This window comes from Camarhynchus parvulus, chromosome 2 (assembly GCF_901933205.1).
Source record: "Camarhynchus parvulus chromosome 2, STF_HiC, whole genome shotgun sequence".
Lineage (NCBI taxonomy): Eukaryota > Metazoa > Chordata > Aves > Passeriformes > Thraupidae > Camarhynchus > Camarhynchus parvulus.
The window spans coordinates 16,613,702-16,637,637 of record NC_044572.1 but is presented as its reverse complement, the minus strand read 5'-3'; the positions used below and the strand labels follow the sequence as shown (position 1 = coordinate 16,637,637).

Sequence of the window (23,936 nt, the reverse complement as noted above, 5' to 3'; positions counted from 1 at the left end):
GGAGCTCCCCTGGCTCAGAGCTGTCAGCAGCAGCATCGGTGTTGCTGCACTGTCTGATGAAACCAGAGATTACAGTACTGAGGCTTTCAGGCAGTTATGCACATTTTGCTCATTCTTTGCACCAGCAAAGGGAAACTTCCCCTTGTCAGCAAGGACAAAGTTGGAGTGTTTTAAATCTATTTCTTTTAAGTATTTTACTTGAAGCTTCTATGAACTTCAGTGTTCTGCTAATTGCTCTTGCATGGCTGTGTTTTCTCCCTCACTGAACAGTGTGCTGTTCTTGAAAATCTTCTTTGATCATTTATTCTGACCTCTGTAGCACCCTCAATCCAACCACAGATTCAGACAGAAATCAGTTTTTAGAAAAGCACCCTTCCCAGCAATTTTTCTAGTATATTGTTCTAGTAATTCAGTGCTTTGATGAATGAACACATTCATTGCTTTTAGTTTGGATTTGACTAGCTTCAGTTTGCATCCATTGGATTTTCCTCTATCTTTATGCAGCTGACAAAGAGCCTGTAATGTGTTTTCCATGGTTACATTTTGCTATCACCAGGTCATCTCATAATCTCTTGCTTAAACAAAACAAATGGAGCAACTGGAATCTCATTTTAAAATTGTTTTCCAGTCTTAGAATGATTCTTGTGGTTCATTGTCAAATGCTTCAGTTTTTCAACATTCTTTTTGAGTTTTGGACACCAGGATTTGTACCAGTGGTAATACCAGTGTCAGTGTGAAACACAGAGATTGCATAGCCCCATGTTTTGTTTACTCCTTCATGTATTGTTTTGAGATGAACTTCAATAACAGAAACAACTCAAGAACTGTCTGTGCTCTTGAGCTTTTCTCTCTGTTTCTGAAGTCAGAATTTAAGGACTATGTGCTTCTGCAGCACATTTCTATCTGGAGTTCTATCTCCTTTAACAATGTGTAGGAAGCTGATCAAGTACACTCAGTGAGAAAACAGAATTACAAAATGAGTCCTTCTCTCCTGTCCCGTGGCCAATTTCAGCTTGTGCTCTTAGGCAAGGTGTGTGAGCTCTTAGGCAATAACTGTTCTCAGTGCCTGCATTGACCCTATCTGTGTACTTTTAGCTTTAAATTACGTGAAGTGTCCCTGCATCAGAAACCACAAGTCTCTGCTACCATGCAAAGTTCTTTTGTTCTGCAGCTGTGGAGCCTTGACTTCTAAACTCCTCTGCACAGTGCAGCAAATCCCTGTACCTGGTGGAGGGACAGCCTTCTGTAAGCAAGAGCTTTGTGTTTAGCTCTTGTCCCTGGGCAGGGGTAGCTCAGCTCCATCCCAGCACCTCTTAACCTGTCCCCTGTTCCTTTATGGGGAACTTAATGCTGAAAATCTGGGTACTTGTACTGGAGCCTTCACCAAGAAAGCTTGAAAACCTGAATCCTAACGTTTCTATCCTAAGATAGAAATATATTTTCATAATAGTAAAAGTTGTCTAGGTTCAGCTCATGATTTTAGAACCCTCTAATTTTAAGTTTTATGGAGTCATGGGGAAAACAGCTCTTAAGTGTTGCTCTGCTGAGCCAGCACACCACTGACCAAGGGTCAGGGATTCTTCTGTGGAATTCCATCTGCAGTTCCAAATCCTTTGTGAATTTTCTACTCCTTGGTGTAAGAGGGTAAATTTTCAGGTGTCTTGAAGCCCTGTTGTGTTTTATTGGAATGGAAACCTTTCACACGTAACCTTAATTGATTTGTTTGTTTAGACAAATGAAAAATCATCTCATATATGAAGGTACATTAAACTAATTTATTTGTTTTCTCTTCTAGAAAACTGAACTGAGAATTCATGACTGTTTAACGACTTCTAGGAGAAGATGGCCCTGGAAAGCAAAGGAAGTCTGAATTCTTATAGAATCTCAGAATTTGGGATGATCTTCCTTATGTTACAGTAATATTTTCTACTACCTTTGAGCTAAATGTTTAAGGACTAATATTATTGAAACTTGAATGATTCACAGCTCCTAGGTAACAAATAAATTGAATAATTCCATCCTCAACACCATATGAACAATAATTATTTTGGAATGTGCTTGTGGATGGGCCTTCAGTAATTACTGGCCTGCTGATGTCAGTTGATAAAGAGAATAACATCTCTGTAAAAGAATAAATGAAAAATATGTTAAACTGTCACTTTAACATTGAAATAATTTTACAATCTCAAGATCCCTGCCTGTTTTTCCACAGCATTACGTATTACCAGGTGAAAGCTCTAAAAAAGTATAAATTCAATACGTTGTAAGCTGTTGGAAAAATACAATAGAGCTCTGAGGAATTCAACTTGTTATTTTTGCTGCTAAACTAGTGTGGGGCAATTTCCATATAAATTGGTCAGAAATGAAGTTGAATCCTTCACTTATTCTGTAAAATTGTAAAGAAGATTTTGGAATTTGTATATATCCTGAAAGTTAGAGCCATTAATAACAGGGAGACTGTCAAATATGAGTTTGGAAACAGCATGTGGTACAAGGGATCCATGTAAAGAGGCTGCACCTTATCTTTTTAACTTTCATAACTGTTGTTGAGAACAGCTTATTTTAACTGAAATGCATAGTTTAGGCACGAGGTGCTTTAAAATGAAATGAAAACTAGCTCACTAAGTCTAGCTTTAAGCTTTTAAAAAGCTCAGTGCACTGTAAGTTTTCTGTTGGTAGTTAAATTAAAGTAAGATTTAATGTATTGTGGATTTTCCCCAAGTTACATCATGAAACATATCACTTCTGGTATGTCTTTCTTATCCTTCTACTTCTTCTCAGAAAAAAACCTTTTCAGCTAATTTTGGAGCTGATCTTTTTCTTTTCCCCACAGAATATTTATTAACCCATATACAGATAGAGGTACAACCTTGTGAAGTTTGTTTGACAAAAGCATGCTTTACACTTAATTTTAAAAGAAATTAATATATAAGTTGTATAAATATCTGGAAAATGCAAATGCACTAAAATTAGATTTGACAGAAAACTTACAGTTTGCTATGAAGAATTATAACACAACATAATCCATGGTCAAGCTCTAAATCTTCAAAAATTTCACCATTATTGATGTGCTTTCATTTTCCACCAGGACTACATCCTACAAATAATTTTTAAGGAAAGTTTTTTTGGTCCTTCCTGAAAATATTTTATAGTTTGGAAAACATTTTTCATATAAGCTATACTGTATAAAAATGTAATCACAGAATTTAATGTTGGTTTTACCAGAGAAATTTTAATCTTGTTTTTTAGTTATGTGAAAACTTTTTTAGTTACTTTTCCCCTCTTCTGATTTTCTTACTGTAAAGCTGAATTAAAAAAATAAAATGGCTGTAACCTCTTTGAAGACTGTTGTAAAAAGCAGATGGTTTCATGTGCCAGAGATGAGTTTTGGCATGAGATGTACTGAAAACTCAGGTTTGAACAAAGCTTATCCTGGAAGTTCTGCTGGGACCTGAAGCCATTGTGCCTGAGCTTAAAATTCCTAAAGTGACTGATTTCTCACTATAAGGGATAGAAATCATACAGGAAGGACACTCGAGCTTGAAGGTCACATGAATCCCCAGCCTCCTGAAGCAGCATGTCTTCTGCCAGGACAAACCACCCTGGAGTGCCTCCCACAGCTTGTGTCACCTGTAGGGCTCGAGCTCTTAGAGATGGGACAGACATTCCCAAAAGTACGTAATTGTTAACCTCTCCCTGAAATAAATGTAGGCTTTTACTATCCTTGTTATTTATTCATATTTCAATAAATCAATCCCTTAATATTTTGTATTTTATCTTGGACTTAATATTTCCTAAATGCTGTACACTAGATGCTGTGTTTACAAGAGCCTGCTGGCTGTATCATGGAGAATCAGTCACAACCTGAAAGTTGTAATACAAAACAACATCACTCGAGTAACAATTCACTTATAACTCACAACTGGGCCCATCTTAAACTCACCATAATTTGAACAGGTTCCTAGTTGGCAGGTATTTCAGCTTAAAGGTAAGGAAAACTGGTGGTTTTGGTTTTTTATCATTTGCCCAGGTGCAAAGAGACACAGCTTTGATGTGGAGGCAGTAGCATAAGCAGATGGCTGGAGCTCAGAGCTGGGATACACAGCTTCAGCCTGTGCTCTCTGCAGGAGGGCTGGGAGCCTAAAAAATTCTGCACAGCACTGGAAGGGCCAGACCCAGCCCCAAACTGCACTTGTGAAGCAAACATCAGTCTGGTTTCCTGCAGCAAACCAGGCTTCACCTGAAGCTTGCTCTGTATCAAAGCAGATTAGACACTCCATCCCCTCAGAGCTGCTCAGCTGAGAGCACAGAAGCAGAGCCAGATCTAAGTGTGTGCCTGCTCAGCAGAGAGCACAGAAGGTCTAAGTGTGTGCCTGCTCAGCTGAGAGCACAGAAGCAGAGCCAGGTCTAAGTGTGTGCCTGGTGCAGCTGTTCCATCCTCAGGGCTCTGCTGCTTCTGTGCTGGGGCTGTGGCAACACAGCAGGTGCTGAGGAGATGGAGCCACCATCCTTTCTTGACTCATGTGAGTTATGCAGAGGAGGAGACTCACACCCTGCAGGCGTTACCACTCAGGCCTCTGCTCTCCTGCCATTTCAGTACACAAATGTAGCTGCTACTAAAGCTTCCAGGCAGGGCCTAGCACGTTATGAGCAAACTGAAGGGCATACAGACCTGTACTGAAAGTAATAGATATTTCCTTACTTAAAATCACTGCCTTTGCTGAGGTAGTGGGAAGCACTCAGGGTTTGTGTAAAAATCCATCTGCCACACTCCCAGCAGAGGTAAAAGTAACACAGTAAAAGAAAAACAAGACACAGAAGCAGCAGCAGCACAACTGCACTATTTTATTTTATATATTTACACAAAAGTAAAGTGAATTTTTGAAGCATGAATTTTGAAGTAAGTGCAAAGTGAACTCTTGGAGAATGAAGTAGAGAGGAAAATCATGCATTTTATTGCCAGAGTAAGCATGTGGTAAACCTAATCATGCTGAAACTGGAATCTCTGAGCTCAACAACAAATGGCAGCACTTCAGCACCTTGGTCCCCAGACACTGCCCCATGTGTAGGTGTGCCGAACAGCACATAAGGGCTGGGAATAACCATCCAAAACTGCTGCTTCTGTGTAACCAAGTACAACACTGATCTTGCCAGTAGTTTTCAGATTTAATGGCTGATAAACTGTCTCCCAAGATAACCTGGAAGCTGCAGAGTTTATGGGTAGGTTGTGCACATGAAGTTTAGGCCTTCAGGGAGCACCATGTAACAGCTGCAGGACTTGCCAAGTGGTACTCTACAGCTTCAAAGGATCAGAAACTTTTGCCAGCCTACACTGTTATTTGTAGATCTTTACTAATAAGAACCACTAGATCTATTCCAGCTACTACATTATACCTTTTGAACTTTTACCTGTAGTATTTCAAGTCAAGCAACAAGTGGGATAAAACCAGTGGGATTGAGTTAACAAGGAATTCCATGTTGAACAATAAAGCTAGGATTCACCTTTTTACAAAAGATAAAAGCCCCACCAATCAAAACACCCCACAACATCACAAATCTCAACAATCAACGTCTGACATTTAACTCCATGTTTGCTATAACCTGGATAAATGCAAGATAATTAAGAGAACAGGATATTGCAATATTTTCAGGGCTAATTGTGTGAAATTTAAATTTTGGATAGCAGTGTAGTGATAACTTTATATTAAACATTCAGATTTGTCAATTGGCCAATTTACTGTTTTTGTATTAATCAATTGGTTTTGTATTAATTCTATGTTTTTGCATTAATCAACTGGTAGAAACATCACAATTTTCTTTTAGGATAAGATTTTTATAGAAGCTTTACAAGAAGCCCTTGTAGATAAGAACTATTTCAAGGGGTTAAAGAAGACTATACCAGTGCAACAAGTTTCTTCCACCTTGATGGGAATGTGTTATACTGACAAATGGGAACAGGTATAACCATTTGTAAAGCACTGAAGACACAGAGTTGTTGTGGTGTTCAGTTTCTTATTTCTTTGACATGTAATCATAGTTAATTCTTTTAAGATTTATTTTTTAAACTAGATTACTAGAAATGGAAGAATAAATTGCATAAAAACCCAGTGATTAAGGTACCCTCCTACCCCAGCTTATACATTCTAACACTACACAGGAAAACCACCGAAGAACTTCTCATCACTTTCAGAGAATGTTGTCTATGAATACTGCTTCAGTACTGCATTCATTTGCACCTTTTCCATCATGCAACAATTGCAGTGTGACTGAACAATTTAGAAGTTCTCTGAAACTGCAGTCCTTAGCAAAGGGAGTGAAATTCACTGTGTTTTACAACTTGCCAAGACTCTGTTTCACAAAATTGAGTTTTCACAACAAGAACTGGGATTAGTCATTCTGAGCTATTAAAAATCAGCTCTCTTTAGGTCTTTCTAGGAAACTTCCTTTTTCTTCACCATTCCCATTCCTTTCCCAGCAACCTGAGGGGACAGCAGAAAGCCTGGCAGACTCTGTTTGCTCAGAATTCCATCAATAAATATTGTCTTGTAGGAAGCAGGGTAATGAAGGGACAACTCACTACTGCTACAAAAAGAGTCAGTTCATGAAACCAAAAGGCACTTGGCAAAAATCACTGGCAAAATGCTTGGCTTCTGGCACATGGCCCTTGGCTGGTAACACCATCTAGCACAAATGATCTTTATCTAACATGTATTAACCTGAAAAATTAAAATCTTCTTTAAGTTAGAGATACATATACAAGAAAAATACCGAAGACTGTTTAAACAGAATTATCTACAAATAAATCTCTAAAACCTAGCAGACACAAGATTTGTATTGCATTTAAAGATAAATTTAAATATACTTCCCCCTAATTTAGGTTTATACAGAACATACACTTCTATTTTATATTCTAGTCAAAATCCAAGCTCTGGCTGTGAGTTTACAAAACAGTCTGTTAGCCTACAATATATTACAGCCTTTAATACTTGGCAGCTTCAGTATGAATTCTGCTTGCTAGAAAACAAAAAATCATCTGTCACTTGTCATCTGACACAAGGGAGCACACACACACACTGGGCATTTTCTACATAAAACCAGTAACTGCTAAAATGTGTGTTCAGTCCAGCTTCCTACAACTCAAGTGGCTACAACACAACAACTTAAGCAAAGCATTTATTCAACAGACTTGCCCCAAGTATCCTCTCCCTGCCCCATTTCTCTAGGACAGGATAGTCTCCTGCCAGTCTCATGTGTCACTTGTAGCCAAATTAACTTGGGATTAACTGTTGTATTTTCCCAGTCCTTCTAGGGAATAGGACAAACAGAAGACAAGACATTGCAATGCTGCATTAAGATTTCAATTTTCCATCTTGAATAGGAATGACCAGTTTTGCACAGTGGATATATATTCACACTGTTCAGACAGGACTGCTCCCAAACCAGCTTGCCACCACACTGAAACACCAATAGTTAAGTTATTAATTAGATACAATTCCAATTCCTTTATATCCTTTCTCTATTATGTTTAGCTGGGAAATAACACCACATTTTCTAACTGGAATAATTAATTACTATTAAAAAGCCCCATTATTGCCAAGAGTTATTAGGTCCAAGAAACACAATGCTCTGGCCTCTCAGTAAGGTGCAGGACATAACAAGTAGCACAAAGGCACTTGATACCAGTTTCATACAGTAGTTTCACTAAAGAATAAAAATAGGCTGGTAACTTGAAACACTAAATTCAGCGAGGAAACTTAGTCAAGACCAAACTAGGGTTACAAGACAACCTGTAAGTGTGCAAAACCATGGAGAATGTCCACTTCTCTTGATGCTATAAGCTAAATCCAGACACAGTCAGGTGCTGAGCATTGTTTCTAGCATCAAAGTAAGAGGTGTCAGTCTCATCATCAGGCTGAGGTATAAATGGCATCGTCTGGTTCTGGAGATTATCCCAGTCCACCCCATGAAAGAGGGGGTGATGCTTCAGTTCTGAAACAGAAGTTCACATCAGCATTAGAAACTTCCTTATGTCCAAGCCCCACAGTCACTTTGTTCCCTCATCTGTAACTGTCAGTAGATTTGCTCTATATTCCTTCTCTAGAAGTTCACAGAAGTGCAAATTGCAACTGGGCTTTGATTACCCCCAACTTTAGTAGGACCAAACTGTTGGCAGGACAAGTAGCTGTCACCCTCATCCAGGGAACCTGTTCCATACAGTTCCACTGAGCCAAAAGCAGCTTGAAAGCTGCTCTTACCCAGAAAGACTGAATTTAGAGACAGCACTACAACAACATAACTGGGATTTCCCAGTACTAAAGGCTTCATGCTGTAGGGAGAGCACAAATTTGGGAGAGGGGAGAGAAGATGACAGTGATGGAAACTTAGGTGCAACAAGAAAAACTTAATGGTTGTCCTGAAAACTACTCATCCAACTTCACTTCAGTGGACACACAGGTCAGATACAGTTGTAAATCTTGACAAAGAATGAATTTCAAAGAAGTTCAGATAGGAAGAAACCATTATGTCACCTATTTTAAAATTCTGCCCTTGACAGGCAATTTAGATTTCACTCTAAAATCCAGAAACAAAGACAATAACTTGTGCTTAACTAAAACACCTTCAAATTGCTTTTTGGGAACTATCAAAGCCACAGAATTGTCTGCTGACATATTAATCTTCATTAATAATCTTGTACCTTTGCTATTTTAATTTGGCTTGATTTCAGCTTCTAGCATTTAGTCTCTTTATGTGTAAGCCTCTCCATAGTAATTTCCTTCTCTAGTGAATTCCTGAATAGTTCTCATAAGATTTCTTTCTCTATTTCCAAAATATCTCACACTAAATTTCTTTCCATTATCAACTTTCTTTTTAAAAAAACCATAGTCACTGTTAACAATAGGAAATGTTTAAGCCCTCCTACAAGGGAAAAAAAAAGTTGACTTTGTACAGTATATATTTGTCCAACTTTGTATTCTCCTATGCATTCAGCAAAGACAGGCTGATTCCTAAGAAAAAACTACCCTCTCTGAATTAACTGTTTCTTGTAGGAGGCTTCTCTCCCAAAATATCATCTTTTAATCAAGATTCCCAATGTCATTTAGGTTAAAAATTCCAAATACCCATTTGATAAGAGAGAACTTTGGTACATCAGATGTCTAACACTAAAAATGCATAGCAGAACAGCAGTAAAGGAAAACAGAAGTTCAATTAAAAGAATTAAATACCAACAAAACAATCCAGCCCCAGAATTACTTTGTTCAGAAAGGAAAAACCCCACAAGAAATACAGAAAATATCAAAACTTTTTAAGTGCTGTGGTGCTATACATGGAACCTAGTTAAGCACTGAAGTTTATTAGCCTAAGTTTCAGGAGGAGGAGATCACCACTTAAAAACCTGCAATTGGTTGCAAAGAACAATTTTAATACCAACCCTTCAGTCCAGCTCTCTTAGTAGTGTCAATTGTTAGAAGAAGACCTATTGCATTCTGGGCATTATCAGACAGCTTTTCTTCACCCTCAGGCCAGGGAATATCTAGAGACAAAGACATAGTTGAGTTGGTAACTCAAACTATAAAACAAATATTGGAAATACATACTTGCCCTGATTACTGAAACAGATTACCTCTTTTCAAAATATTTTGGAAGACCTGTGTTGGTGTTTCATCGTTAAAAGGTGGAATTCCAGTTAGAAACTCAAACAGACAAACTCCAAGAGCCCACCAGTCTACAGCAGAACCTGGTAAAATAAATCCACATAATTACACTACAGAAATAATACTTGCAAAGACTTTGAGATTAGCAGAAGCTGAAGAGTGTTTAAGTTCTGCAAATTTCTTGAAAATTATGAAGAGACAAGTTATATTTAATATTCATGCAGATTAAAAATATATTAAAAGGTTTTTTAAAGCCACTCTGCTCCTTACCTCATTATAGGTAACATGTCACCTTGGTTTTTTAAGATTTTCTAGGCCTTCCGATATAGACATTCTTGTGGTGAACTTTCTCAGACACTTTCTGTAAACAACTGATTGTTTTGACTTCTTTTATGGAAGAGGAGAAAGTTGATAGACTGATAGTTTAACCAGTGTCATTGGAGAGGTGTCACTGTCACCCTCCAATCCGCCATCACTTTTGGAAAACTATAAATTTTCGAGTCAGAGAATAAACTTCCTCTTTCTTCCTTCACCTGGAGAACCGTAGTGTGCTTGCATTCTTGTGTGTCCGGTAGTGACCGGTAGCACTGGGGTTTACTGATAAAACCAAGAGGGCTCTTAGTAACAATCTAATTATCAACTCCCAGGAACAGAATCCAGGAGCTAACTCCTCCAGGAGATTGTTTTGTGATAAGAAATAGATGCCTCATGACTAGAGCCTGGATGAGTGCTCCATGTTACCTTCTGTGCCCTTCTCTCAGTTATTTAAAAATGCTCCAAAACTTCAGGCCATTGAACTTCATTTTTGTTTGTCTAAATTATGATGAACATCATGAAGACAGCTTGCAGAAACAAGCCAGCACACATGAAGCTGGCATTACTTTCCATTACACTGAACTGACTGGGGCAATGTGTAGTTACTAGCTATCTCTGCTTTGTTATTAGATAGTTCTGGTTTTCCACAATCCAAGGTTTTGTCTTTTTGCCAATCTATCCTATTAATGTACATTGAAACCAGCAGGCAAAGCAATCCCAGACAGCGCTGCATGCATCCTAAGCTTCCTGCATCTTCAAGCCATGCCCACTCCACCATATAAAGAATAGATGCCACAGTTGCTGTTAAAAAAAAACCCCCAAACTTGGAAAGATAATAAATCTAATTGTTCTTGGCTTTTTTGGCATAGAAAAAAAACCTAAGACGCCTCCAAGCAAATGAATGTTTGAGCCATTTCACAAAGACTGCTGTGAAGTTTAGAAATGCTGAAAACCAGTGTTAACCAGAAATTTAATACACTTTTAGCATGTCCTAACAGCAGTAAGAGTGCCCACCAAGCTAAGCACATCAAAGCAGTGAGTTCACATCCTCTGTTGTTAAGAGTTCCTGGATGTTCAGTAAAATACTCCCAGCTCCAGTCAAAGTCTAATAAGATCACAACCTGAACAGTGTAATAACCAGGTTTCAGCAGCAATTTTTCCCACACAAAGTCTAACTAAAATTAGATTAACTCCTACCATAAACCTGCAATACAGGACCAAAGGACAGCATGAAGCTGTGCTGGGGAGGTTAAGGTGGGATATTAAGAAAAGTTTTTCCACCCAGAGGGTGGCTAGGCACTGGAACAGGCTCCCCAGGGAAGTGGTCACAGCACCAAGCCTGGCAAGGGCTCAAGAAGTGTTTGCAGGGACATGCTGTGCTCTCAGGGACATGCTGTGACTCTGGGACTGTCCTGGACAGGGACATAAGATGGACTCAATGATCCTTGTGGGTCTCTTCCACTTGGGATATTCTACAATTCTGTGATTTGAAGCAAGAAGCAGTAACACCAGGTCTTGAGCACCTGAACCTTCTTCACCCATAGGCAAAGTAAATCAGACTGACTGCAATGAAGTAAAAAGCAGCAATCAAAAAGTGGCTCTGGGTTTACCTCGTGTTAAACAATTTAAGAATGCTGACTTTCCTTCTGAAGTACATGTTTATATGTGTGATTTCTGATAGCTTAGTCACACTGATATGATGTTTCCTGATTCTGTGAGCATCACACATGTTCATGTGGAGGCATATTGGACATGTCTTTCTATACAGAAACATTGTTCACTCAAACAATGTTCTCAGAAACTGTGATCTGGTTATACTTTGACTGTTCAGTTATGCTGAACACTTCAGTTCTGCACAGAATATAGAAAACTCACCAGATACCAGAGTCCCTGCATATGAAAAGACAATGAAGTAAAAATATTACAATTATTGCCCAAAAAAACCCATAACAAATACAAACATTGAATATCAAGTATGATTCTCCAAACACATAGAAATGAAGATTTTTTCCCCCAAGGTAGTATTCCACAATAAGGAAAGATGGCAATGTTAAATCTAAGTTAGAAACAAAAATAAAATAGTTTTGTAACATGGTTAATTTAGGATTAAAACTACATTTACAAGCAGCTCAACATGTGAAATATTTAGTGAGGGAAAATTTGGAGTTCCAAAAACCCTGGCTTCAATGAAGGTAATGGGAGACTTGTAATTTCCTGACACAAACCCCAGACTCTGCAAGTTTTCACTGAAGTCCTGAAAACCCAGTAACCACAGAGAAATCAGCCTGTGATCAAGTTTTACATTGTCTAAGTAGCACTGATTACATTTCCAAAATATTATCCAGTTTTAACATCTGCCATATATCCAGGAATCCTAAATGGAAGTGCAAAACAACAACTACATATGTTTAGCATTTTCAGTTTTTACTGTTAAATCTCTTCAGAGAGTTTTAGTTAATCTATATTAGCAGAATTTTATTGCTCCACAGGATAGTAATAACTACCTCTCAATTAAGGTCTCTCTCTCATGTAATTTTCCCAAGATTTGCAGTTCTACAAAATAGTAGTATACCTTTGGGGTGGAAATAAAATGGAATTGTACATCAACAACTGTATTAGAGATAGATGCATTGCATTTAATTTTTGTTAACGCTTCTTGCAATTTAGTGGAAAACTATTTCAGACATTTTGTTAACCTCGGTGGATCTCAGAATCTGAGACAAAGAAATTTATGCCCTTCAAAGTTGTGCTATTTTAGTATAGTAATTTGAAAACAAACAAACAAACCCAAAAAACCAACCTCCAAAAATTTGAGGTTGGCATGGCTATTACTGCACCTTTATACAGAAGATCCTGTCAGATATCTGGAGTGTTTAATGAGGTCACTCAACTCAATAACTGATTTTAAGGCAACTTCATACAATTGTCTGGCTTCACATAACACTTTAATATCAATAAACAGAAGACATTCTAAAAATAATTGAAGGCTTAAGCCTTTCACGCTAAAATTTCCCCTTTCCCATCCCAAAGAATCTTTAAGGGCACTCAGGATAATCAAGTTGTTACTCCCAAGCCACATACGAGTCTCAGGCTGCCAAAGCAGCTTCCAATACTGATTGGCAGCAAGCCTGCTGGTGAACAAGCAAAATCTTTGGTTATGAGAAAACAGTAAAGGAATGGAAGGAGCAGCTGAAGCAAACACAGCCACCCATGATGGCAAAAGCTAAGCACTAGCTATTTTTTAAGAATTCCCAATCTTATTACTTGAAGGGTTTACAGTTCTACAGACATTTAGAAATGTCAAGTGCCACCTTTCAAGTACTGACAGATGCTGGTCTGCCTTACCATGAGGCTGTGTCAAAAGCAGCTCAGGTGCCAGGTAGTCTGGGGTCCCCAGGATGCGTTCACCTTCTACGGGGGCAGCTCCCCTTCGAACACTCTTTGGAGTCCTGTACGGCGTGCCAGCATCCCCCCGATAAGGGGTCTGAAAAATGGGACAAGGGACTCAGATGTCAAACAAAACCAGCTCAGAAACTCCCAGCTCCAGGTTTAGTCACAGATGTAATAATTGATACTTAAGTTCAAGCCAAGAACAAGTCACAAAACAGTCCCTGAAAAGCATATGTGAAATGTGCTTCCATTGCTTTATCTCAACAGTCTTGAAGCATAAAGATGCCTACTCTTTGAGAAACTTTTCCTTAAGTTCTTCCTCCAGTGTCACATCAGCAGCTATCACTGTTCACATCAATCTTTGTAATAGGCTTGTAACTGGCACTTGACAGAATACATTACACCATCACTTTTAACAGGATTTAAAAAAAAAGTAGCAGGTACAATGGCAGTTACCAGCAGCTGAACAGCATTCACACAGTCTTGGGAAGAGTGCAGGATAACAAAAAAAAAAAACAAAAAACCAACAACAAAGACTTTCCATTACATTAGGAAACCTATAACTGCTCACAGAAAATACAACACTGCAAGACAAAACAGCACAGGCTTTTAAAAATCAGTTCATTGTAACAGCAAAGATTTCTCAGAGATGGACAGTCAATGCATGTTGAGCCAAAGGCAAACCAGTGAACATAAAGCTACTGCTAAATTCTTACAGATATTATAATTTTGGCCATACAAGTGCAGCAAGTTAAACCCTGACAACAGAGGTCATTCTGACAAACTACCTCAAACTACTTGAGTTTTCCCTAAACTTACCACTGAAATAATTTCAGGTCCCTAATGTCCAATGCATGTACAAAGTCTCTATCTGTGTCCTTACCTACCTGATATGATCTTCCTTTCTGTAATGGAGTGATAGCTGTTGGGTAAGAGCCACTGCAGGCAGGTGAAAGATCCATTATATCTAAGGAAGCCATGCTGCACGGCTCAGATATATTGGATAGATTGATTGGACTATTATAACTCCGAAAAACAACAGCATTTTTTTTAAGAGACTCAGTGCTTCCTTCATCTTTTCTGAAGGAGAAGATACTGTGTCAAGGCAAGCGTCTTCCATGTGTTTCTGGTCATTATCCTTTTCCTGATGTACTAGCTTGTAGTCCTGGATTGTATGTGCCTCCTCTCCACACTGTGAGGCATCTCGGGACTCTGGTGATGTTATTAGCACACCTTCAGGTTTTGGTTCCTCAAAGGAGAGGTCTTTAACACTTCTGTCCAAATGTAAAAGCTGCTTTTCTAGATGGCTTTCTGTTACAGACACTTCAGGAAGTAAGTCAGAATCTGCACTGAAGACATCTAAAGGTTTTTCATCATCAGTGACTAAAAAACTTGAGTTCATGTACTCCTTTTCATCATCCTTTCCGCAGTCTGCATCCAGATCACACATAAGATTTTTAGCTACAGTTGGAGTAAGCAATCTTTCTACTGTTTCCTGGTTACTAATAAAACTCTTAACTTCTTCCTTGCTTTCAGAGGTGTCACATAGGCATCCATCATTACAAAGCATTAAGGATTGAATTTCTGTTGTCAAACCTGTCCCTTTGTTTGCAGGAAATTCTGAGATCTGACAGCCACGTTTATATTCTGCATTGCTTTTTTTAACATAGTTAAGTTCCTGACAAGGGACTAGTGTCAACTGATTCAAAGCTTCTTTTTACACCTGGCTTTTCAAACATTTCTTCCTCTTTGACAGGCTCATTCTGTCTTGAAAGTGACTGTTGTAATCTGGAAGTCTCCACTGTTTCATAAGTCATGTCTCTTTTATTTACAAAGACTTTTTCTTTCCAAATCTTGTTTTCAGAAATACACTTTCTTACTACTTTCACATCCAGAGTGCTCATAGGAGTATCTGTTATATCCAAACGTTCACTTCCCAGCTTCTGCCTGCTGCCAGACTCATTGCTGGCAATGGGAGAAATGGCAGACTCGAGTTCTTTCCTCTTTAAAACTTCTTTGCTATTTGGCAACATAGCATTTGAAAGGAGAGCTGACCCACTGTTACTGGTTTTGGATGTTGTAGAACAAGGTTCATCTTCACTTTGCTGCAAAAAAGCACATTCAGTTTTGAGTATCAAGAAAAATATGATTACAGCATTACAGAAATATTTAATTTGAAATACTTTATTACAGCCTCCATAATGAAATGCAGATTTGCAAGCATTACTCATTCTAACGACTACTAGTGAAAAACCATACTTCAAAATATAAAAAAATCCAAAACCAGATAAGGCATAAAAGAAGTCAAATTACCAAGTTAAGAACATAAAATAAGCTTACTATAACACAATATAAAATGATATATTTTTAAATGCCAAGGGATGAAAAAATAGAGCAACTGATGTTGTATTTGTGATTTTATTTTAAGATGTTAAGCTACAGAAGTTTTCAGTTTCCAAGAAAGTTCAAAGGAAAGAACCCCATTATAGTACCCTGTGGTATATTACACTTCAGAGATGACAAAAGAAAAATCTGATATTCCTAATGTTTTGACACAATACTAAAACCAAGGCCTAAGAAACAGATAAATACAGAATAATAAATTGTGTTAAATGTTAGTTGTTCTGTATGCTTTAAATAGGAATCAAGGGAAGGAACTACATAGCACAGCAGCATTTTCTTTTAGGTTTGTGTTTGTGCAGAATTTCATTAACACATTAAAATAGGATAAAATATTTTAGGATAAAATATTACCAGCTATAATTGTTGGTGTTAGGTTAGTTGATACAAAACCCTTCAGTAATAAAAGACTTAAACGTTTCAGTTTAATAGCTACTTGAAGTGGATTTTATTGTTTTTCTAAGTTCTGTCTTTTAAAAAAATTCTTTCACCCAAAATGCTGAGCAAATAAAGCTATAGGGCCAAGGTCAGCTTCCAAAAAGCCACTGCTCCCAGCAGTGCCCACCTTGTGCAGGATAGGGCTAAACCAGTGATGGTCAGTGAAGCCTTCTCTTTCACTCCTTTGCTGCAGGCTCAGTAGCATTTGCTTCTCCTGTTATATTGCAAAGGACTAATATTTGCTTGAAGGAACAGGTTATATCTGTTTGACCCAAAATCCTACTTAACACAAATTACAACCCCTGCTCCTTCTACTGTAGGAACGTTTCTCAACACTTGAAATAACTGAGGCAAGCAGAGTAAATAGCAGACATTTGCATACACAAGTACAAACTAATTTTAATTTAGAGTGGGAGGATGGAACAGTCCTGACCTCTACGCCTTTCCCGCACCTGGGGCTGCTCCAGTTTTCTGATTCCACACTGGACAGGTGTGTGTGAGACTGACTACTGACACTGGAGGTACCAAACCTGTTTCTTGACTGAAGAAGAGTAGGAGTTAAACTCCTCGCTGGCATCACAGGTGTTAATTGAGAATTATCCAGATCTTAAGAGAAAAAGAAATTCAAATGTTGATACAAACAGGCAACATATACTGACTGACTTCACAGTATGTTAAGCTTTCACATCAAAGGAAGCTAAGGAAAGCTGTGTTGACAACAATTTCTCTTGTCATCTTTCCTGCATAGTCAATTTACACATTTTTTGAATTAGGAACTTGCCAAGAATGTAAAAGCAGTACAAACATTAGCAGCATAGTTGCCTTCTTTTTCATTTCAGGTTAGAAATGAGAAAGCAGCAAGAGAAGACAATTTAAATGAAAGCATACATTGCTATACTTAACAATTTCCACTGAAAGTATGTCAAGAACTGACACTATTTCCATAAAATGTTAAAGGATGATTTTGAATTCAGGGGTCATGATTTGAAAAAACCCAATCAAACAAAACCACTTTAGAAGATGACATAAGTAGTGTAGGTGAAAACAGGTCATATGTAAAGCTCTGGAGGAACGGTGGAGAGCAAGACACCTATAGAATCACACCTTTTATGAAGTGGGTCCAAACTACTCATATAAAATTAAAAGACCACAACCTTACAACCAGAGTATTCCTCAGCACAAGGCCTGGTGTACTCACGTGTTTTGAACAATTTAGTTGAAAGAGGGGTATTTTCCTTTTGGGCCATAGGTACAGGAGAAACCACTCCCTGCGGACTGTCGGATGTTGGACTCGATTTGTGCCCTGGCACTTTCATTCCTACAGGAGGAGTATACTAACATGCAGAAAGAGAAAGTTAAAAGTTAATGGAATCTGAACAAATTCTCAATCCAGGATTGAGAGTGCAACTTCACCCATTCTTTAAGTTTGCATTGGAGCTTGGCCATGATCATTAAAAAGTCAGCAATTCAAAAGTCCAAGATAATCACATCAGAATTTCAAAGTACACTAAACATATCACAAGTCATTCTACCAGCTGGCAGAAGAGATGCAAGAATAGTCTTATCGTGCCAACTATTGAATTTAAGATAGTAAATAAACTAAAATGAAATACTTCAAAGACAGCGAAAATTTACTTACAAAGCCCAGAGAACTGATAAGAGACAACAATTGTCCTGGAGTACGTGAATAGTCCTGTTTTGGCTTTGCCATTGATGGGGTAGTAAGGATATCTATCATATTTATCTCTACAGAAGAAAAAAACCCAAAAGTCGAATAGATCAGGTTTTCATTTTGATATTAAACAAAGGCAAAGTTGCAGACATTTACTTAAGTTTCATGAAGCCGAAAAAAAAATTGAGTCACATACTCAAAAAATATACAAATGAAGCCACCAAGACCAACTGAAGACTTACCTGTACATTCTTACATAACACAAGGTTTTTTCTTATACATTCATACATTTATACACACAGAAGTTGCAGAAGCCAAATTTCTTTTCCAACACACTATGCAAAAAGCACTACATTTTCTAATTTGATATCAGCTCTGGTTTTTAGGCAGCAGTTCCAGCTTATGGCTTGTGGAATAGGGTACTATATTGGATTCCAAACCTGCCATCACTCCAAAAGACATCTCAAAAAAGCTACACAACAATTTTTCATATGTGAATATTCAAACTTGGATACCTTTTTTTTTCTCACTAGTAGTAAGTAGCTTTAAAGCTTTCATATAATGTTCAACTAGACACAACAATAACCTGTCCCATTAGAATATCATTTAAAGCAGTATATCATAAAAAATACAGAATACCTAGGATTTTCCTTTATATTCTTAAAGCCATGAATCAAACTCTATAGACATCTCTGAATTTCAACATTCCTTTAACTATATAAAAAGGACGTACCCTCCAGCAGCTGTTTCAAAAAAACTGGTGCTGTGCAGTGTAAGTTTGGATGATCTGGCTAAGGAGGTACAAACCAGCTCAGAAATTGGTTATTCACCTTAAGATCTGCAGCCTGTGCCAGACAGTCATGACTATTCAGCTATATTTTCTGCTTGAAAAGAGAACATTTACATGCCAAAGCACTGAGCTGATCTTCCCCTTATCCCTCAAACTATTGTCTGGAATGTTCCAGTTAATTTATTTGAAATTAATTTATACAGGACCGAGAGACATGAACTGAAGGCCAGAGTAGTCAGAGAAACAGGAACAAGCCAGAATTATTTATTCACCCATTGAAATCTCCTAGCAGACCTCAAAAAACTTTGAAATCCATATCCCTCCAAAGAAAGGGCTCTAGATCATATTTTATACACCCTTGTCCCAAAGAACAAATATTTTACCTTCTGAAGTGCAATGCTAAGAGCAGACCCCCTACTAGCATGTAGCTAATCAGTACTTACCTATTAGAAATCAGGTATTACTGCAACATTTGCACTTATTTAATTGAAAGGTGCCCTTGACAGGGATGTGAAGTATTCAAGAATATGGAAACATGATGCAGAAATGCATCTTAATACAACCAAAGGAATAGAAACAACTCTTACCTCTGTTCAGAGTAACTCTGGAAAGCCCAAAGTCTGTCAACTTTATATGTCCCTGATTAGAAATGAGCATATTGTCTGGCTTCAAATCCCTGAAAATATGAATACAGCTGAAGTCAGCAAAAAGAGCACTGAGCAACACTAAGGAAGCTCACTGGCCAGAAACACTCAATACAAAGCATTGGTCAGAGGTGTTTAATAGTAACATCTCCTAGCCAGCAGAAGATTTCAGTTTAAGGAACACATCAAATGAATCAAAGCATTCAATATGGCACAAACATCTCATGCTTTGTAAAAATCAGCATGCATGTCAAGAGTTGCACATTTTGTGCTTCAGCAGGCTTGACAAGCATCCTTCACAAGTAGCACCATCATAACATTCATTAATGTGCATCTCCTACAGGTGACAAGCAAACCTCGAGCAGGAGTTTTCATGTGTGCTGTCTGCAGCATTGCTGAATGCAAAAAGAGCCCTCCCTCTGGGGGAGCATCAGGGTAGTCAGTGTCCCTTTGTCCTACAGGCCCATGTGTGCAGTACCCAGAGGGTTCCTGAACCGCCACAGCTGCTAATCCAGCGCTGGGAAAGAGCTGGCAGGGGAAAGTTGTGTGGGTTTGTGTGCTCAGCACACAGGCACAGATTTGATTTTAGCCATTGTTTCACAGCATTGCTGCAGCGCACACATACAGAAAGAACTTCCAGGAGCCTGGAAATCTGCAAATGAAGTGCCTGAGAATCTGCCACAATGAAAGTGATGGTTATATGTTGGAGTGAAAAAATAGAAACCCCAACCTATCAAATACTTATTTGTAAGAAAAAAAATAATTCACCTGTGGATTATTCCATGCCTATGAAGATAGTCAAGAGCCAATGCTGCTTCAGAAATATACTTAACAGCCATTTCTTCATCAAAATATCCATAAATATGGAGAAGAGATTTGACATCTCCACCAATAAGATACTCCATCACCTGTCAGTCAAGCATTTTAAACTTAAAACACATTTCAAAATTGCAAGTAAAATACAGAATAACTTTCACCCCTAGAAAAAATATTATTTCAAGGAGCAGAAGCAGAGAGAAGTACCTTTGTGCAAACCTAATTTCCCACACAATACTTTTCACTTGGATAAAATAATCAAAGTTTCATGTAACAGCAGACATTAAACATTTTCTTTCTGTAGACCACTTGCTTATTTCATTTGCCTAAATTATTTTTAGAAGCTAACTAAAAAGCTGACTACAGCTTTTGAGAGCTAACTACAGAAAATTTTCTATAAATATTATATATTTCTATGTTGAATATTATGTATTTTAACCTATATTTATATTCCTATATTAATCTATATTTAGCTTAATATTCCATAGTATAGAAAATTAAGTGCAAAGCATTCCTGTTAAACTCCACACCTGAAGCCAAAGACCACCTGTTCTATACAAATTAAGGTATCTCAATACTTTATCTTGCCACCATTTATACAAAGTATTAAATTAAGACCTGAGCTTTGTGAAATAAGTACAAGCTATCAAAAATGCAGTGAGAGTTACTGTGCATTTAAGGCACATGAAAAAGAGTGAAAAAAAAATACACACAACCAGTAGACCATTATGCAGACACATTATGATGGCTCATGTCATACTCAAAACAGAAGTCAGCAGGGCTTCTGAAACTCACTCTTTGATGTCAAGAATGCATTTAAGGGGTTTTGGTCAGGAAATCTCATCAGTACTTACAGTCCAATACACAATATTCTTCCACATATATATATAAAAAACCATATATACATATATATATATACACACACATATGCAGACATGATTCTAGCATCTCCTTTACAAATCCTACACCCTGAAATCCTCTACTCCATGCATCAGTTCAGAGACTCCAGAAAAAGAAGCCTTTGCTTACACTCAAAATGCATTGTAGGAGTGCACAGCAACCTTGTCTCAGAATTTCATCAAGCTGTTCCCTGTGTGTCCTTACAGCAACCCACACAAATTGTGCCAGACCCTTTGCAGACAGTCTGAATTCTTATGTGGAAGCAGCACATAAACCCATGCACAAGTCCTGCTGTGCTCCACAGCGCTCTGTGTGGACCAGCATTTAGTTTTGCCACTCAGTTATCATCTTGTCATGTAGGCCAACAACTGTAACAAAATTTGAGCACTAGCAATAAGTAAAATAGATTTCCTTTAAGTCAACCATGGAGTATCTTCCAGTCACTTGGCTTCTGCTTGAATAGAATGACTTCTTGTTTTCTCTAAGATTTCTACATATTTCTAAGACAGAGCAGCTGTTAGAATTTCTAAGTTTCTCCTGTAACAGATGGGAACATGAGCAGAAAGAGCCCAAAGGCACCAGAGGAAGAGAAATATTTTACTTGTTCAAGCATTCTGAGAAAGATGTAAAAGTGACTAAGGAACACCATTACAAAAATGTTTTGAGATATCAGTATAGTTCACGCTCAATTTTCAAGACTACCATAAAATGCCACAGCCATTTTTTACTCACTAAATAGATGTTGTTTGCTGACTGAAGTGAGTAGTATAAGTGCACAATGAAAGGACTTTTACTCAGAGCCAGTGCATCTCTCTCTGCCTGCACCTGGTGAACCATATTTTTGTTGATCATGTCTGCTTTTTTCATCACCTGAAAAACAAAACAGAGCACACAAATGATTCAACCTCAAAACACTCATAATAAAACTGCATAGAGATATATAGCTCTGCAGAGCGATGCCTATTTTGTGTGACTGTTTTTATGTTTCCTATTCTTTGTGTACTATATAGATTGTTATTATCCTTTTAATCACAAAGTCAAGTTTGCACAAATAATTGGTAAGCTTCTTACTAACAATCAGCCTAGATTTTAGCTCTTTGTGCAACGACATAGAAAACACAACAGGTTTTTGTTGAATTTTCTTAAAATACTAACTCAGCAAGAAGGGTTTTTATAATTTATTCTCGTATTATCTCTCAGAGGCGGTGCTTTACCCGCCGGCAGGCGCAGCAGCTGAGGGGGCTCAGCTACGGCAGCTGTTTACAGGCGAGAGGCCAGCAGCGCTCTGGCGCTTGGCAAGGTTTCTGCCGTTATTTCCCTTTATTTAAAGTACTTATAAAAGCAGCTGTCGTTATCAGAGGTCCCCTGACCAAACCCTCCAGGCTTCAGGGAGGTGAGAGCGGGGTGTGCCCGAGCAGCGGCCGCTCCCCGAGGACGGCCCGGGGCTCATACCGGGGACGCCGCTCTCCCGCATAGAGCTGCTCGGCAGCAGCGCTGCCACCCCGGCGACGCCTCACCTTCACGGCATAGAGCCGGCCCGCCTTGCGGCCCAGGTACACCTTCCCGAAAGCGCCGCGGCTGATAGGCTTCACGATGGTGAACTCCTCAATGGAGGGGGGCCGGGGGACCTCGACGCGCGTCGAGCCAGCGGCTGTGGCGGGGCTGGGGCTGGGGCTGGGGCTGGGGCTGGGGCTGGGGCTGGCAGCATCGCCCCGCTCCCCCCCGGGCCGCTCGGGTGCCATGGCGCGCCCGGCCCCGGGCCCGCCGCGATTCAAAACGGCCCCGCCCCGTCCCGCCCGCGCCGTCACCAACGGCAACGCGAGCTCTCGCGAGAGCCCGCGGGGCGGCCGCGGGAGGTGCCCTCAGAACATACCCGTGACAAATGACCGCCCGTCTGGGCTGGCTGATCGCCAGGGTGGGAATCTAGGTTTTCCTACTCGGCTGTAGGTTGTAACTTGCTGTGAGCAGGTTCTGTCCTCCCATTCCTATGGGAGGCTTGAAGGTGTCTTTTGCAGGGACAGGAGTTGGACTCGATGGTCTTGATGGGTCCCTTCCAACTCAAGCATATTCTGGTTTTGTATAATTTTCTCACACTTGCATACTTGATAGCTCCAAGACCTGCGTCCAAAATGGCACAGTCCGGAGGGCTTGTCTGCCAGAGAACACGTCCAGTTCTGCCGTTCATGCCTCGCCTGTCTCTTTGTATTTTCTGGGCCAGCGATGGCAAACTGCTCCCTGGGCGTGTCTGTGCTGATCAGCAGTTAGATTAATGTCGTCGGTTGCTTCCCACCCATCCTTGATTACTTCATCTGCTATTTATCTTAGACGGTTGTTCCACAATTTGTCTCCTTATTTTGGGTATCTCCATGGCTACATTCTGCCTCCCTCTTGTGACAGCAGGGGCAGGGATGGCATTTACAGTGTACTCTGACCTGGCTGCCATCCTCCTGTTCCCAGAGCACAGGCCTTCTGCTCTGTTTACACTGCACAGCCCTCAGTGTTTACCAATTTTACAGCTCTCAGCTGTGTTCTAGGTCACTTTTTTAACCCTTGCCTTACTGATTTTATGTTGGTCTCACATGTACGTGATTGTTCATGTTTTATTCACGCTGATCATAATTGTTCTGTTGCAGTCTGTGCTGTCGCTGCAGAGGTCAGTGCACAACAGCAGGTCTCCTTTCACACAGCAGATTAGTTATTAGGCCCTTGTTTTGCTCCAAGATACATCACTTACAATCTGACCCTGCTCAGAGAGACCTTGCTTGTGACTTGTGAAGGCAAAATGCTATCCCACAGCTCCCAGCAATACCTGCGATTTAATAAGTAAATGCAGAAAACGTGTTTTAAATTAGGTTTTTGTAATTATATTAAAATACAATTTATCCCTGTCTGTGTGTCATTTAACTCTGCGACATTCG

The 23,936-nt window shown here is 39.1% G+C and overlaps 2 protein-coding genes across 5 annotated transcripts in view; one reads left to right on the top strand and one right to left on the bottom strand.

Moving 5' to 3' along the window:
- The window catches only part of ACBD5 (acyl-CoA binding domain containing 5), a 30,440-nt gene extending 26,678 nt beyond the window's left edge, over positions 1–3,762 (top strand). For 2 of the 4 annotated variants that reach the window (XM_030971705.1, XM_030971703.1), the window contains one exon: positions 1,796–3,762. In XM_030971705.1, the coding sequence (XP_030827565.1) occupies positions 1,796–1,808 (13 nt within the window). In that variant the 3' untranslated portion in view covers positions 1,809–3,762. The remainder of the gene's footprint in view (positions 1–1,795) is intronic. The other 2 variants (XM_030971706.1, XM_030971704.1) reach the window with 1 other exon arrangement.
- Positions 3,763–4,868: 1,106 nt separating this feature from the next.
- Positions 4,869–22,696, bottom strand: MASTL (microtubule associated serine/threonine kinase like). Its single transcript, XM_030943995.1, is given in 14 exon segments — positions 4,869–7,989; positions 9,431–9,532; positions 9,623–9,736; positions 13,314–13,452; positions 14,246–14,412; positions 14,415–15,045; positions 15,047–15,463; positions 16,630–16,802; positions 17,395–17,530; positions 17,836–17,942; positions 19,246–19,334; positions 20,071–20,210; positions 21,751–21,888; positions 22,536–22,696. Coding segments are annotated over 13 exon segments (2,508 nt in total). The 5' UTR covers positions 21,886–21,888; positions 22,536–22,696; the 3' UTR covers positions 4,869–7,831.
- Between the last annotated feature and the right edge of the window lie 1,240 nt (positions 22,697–23,936).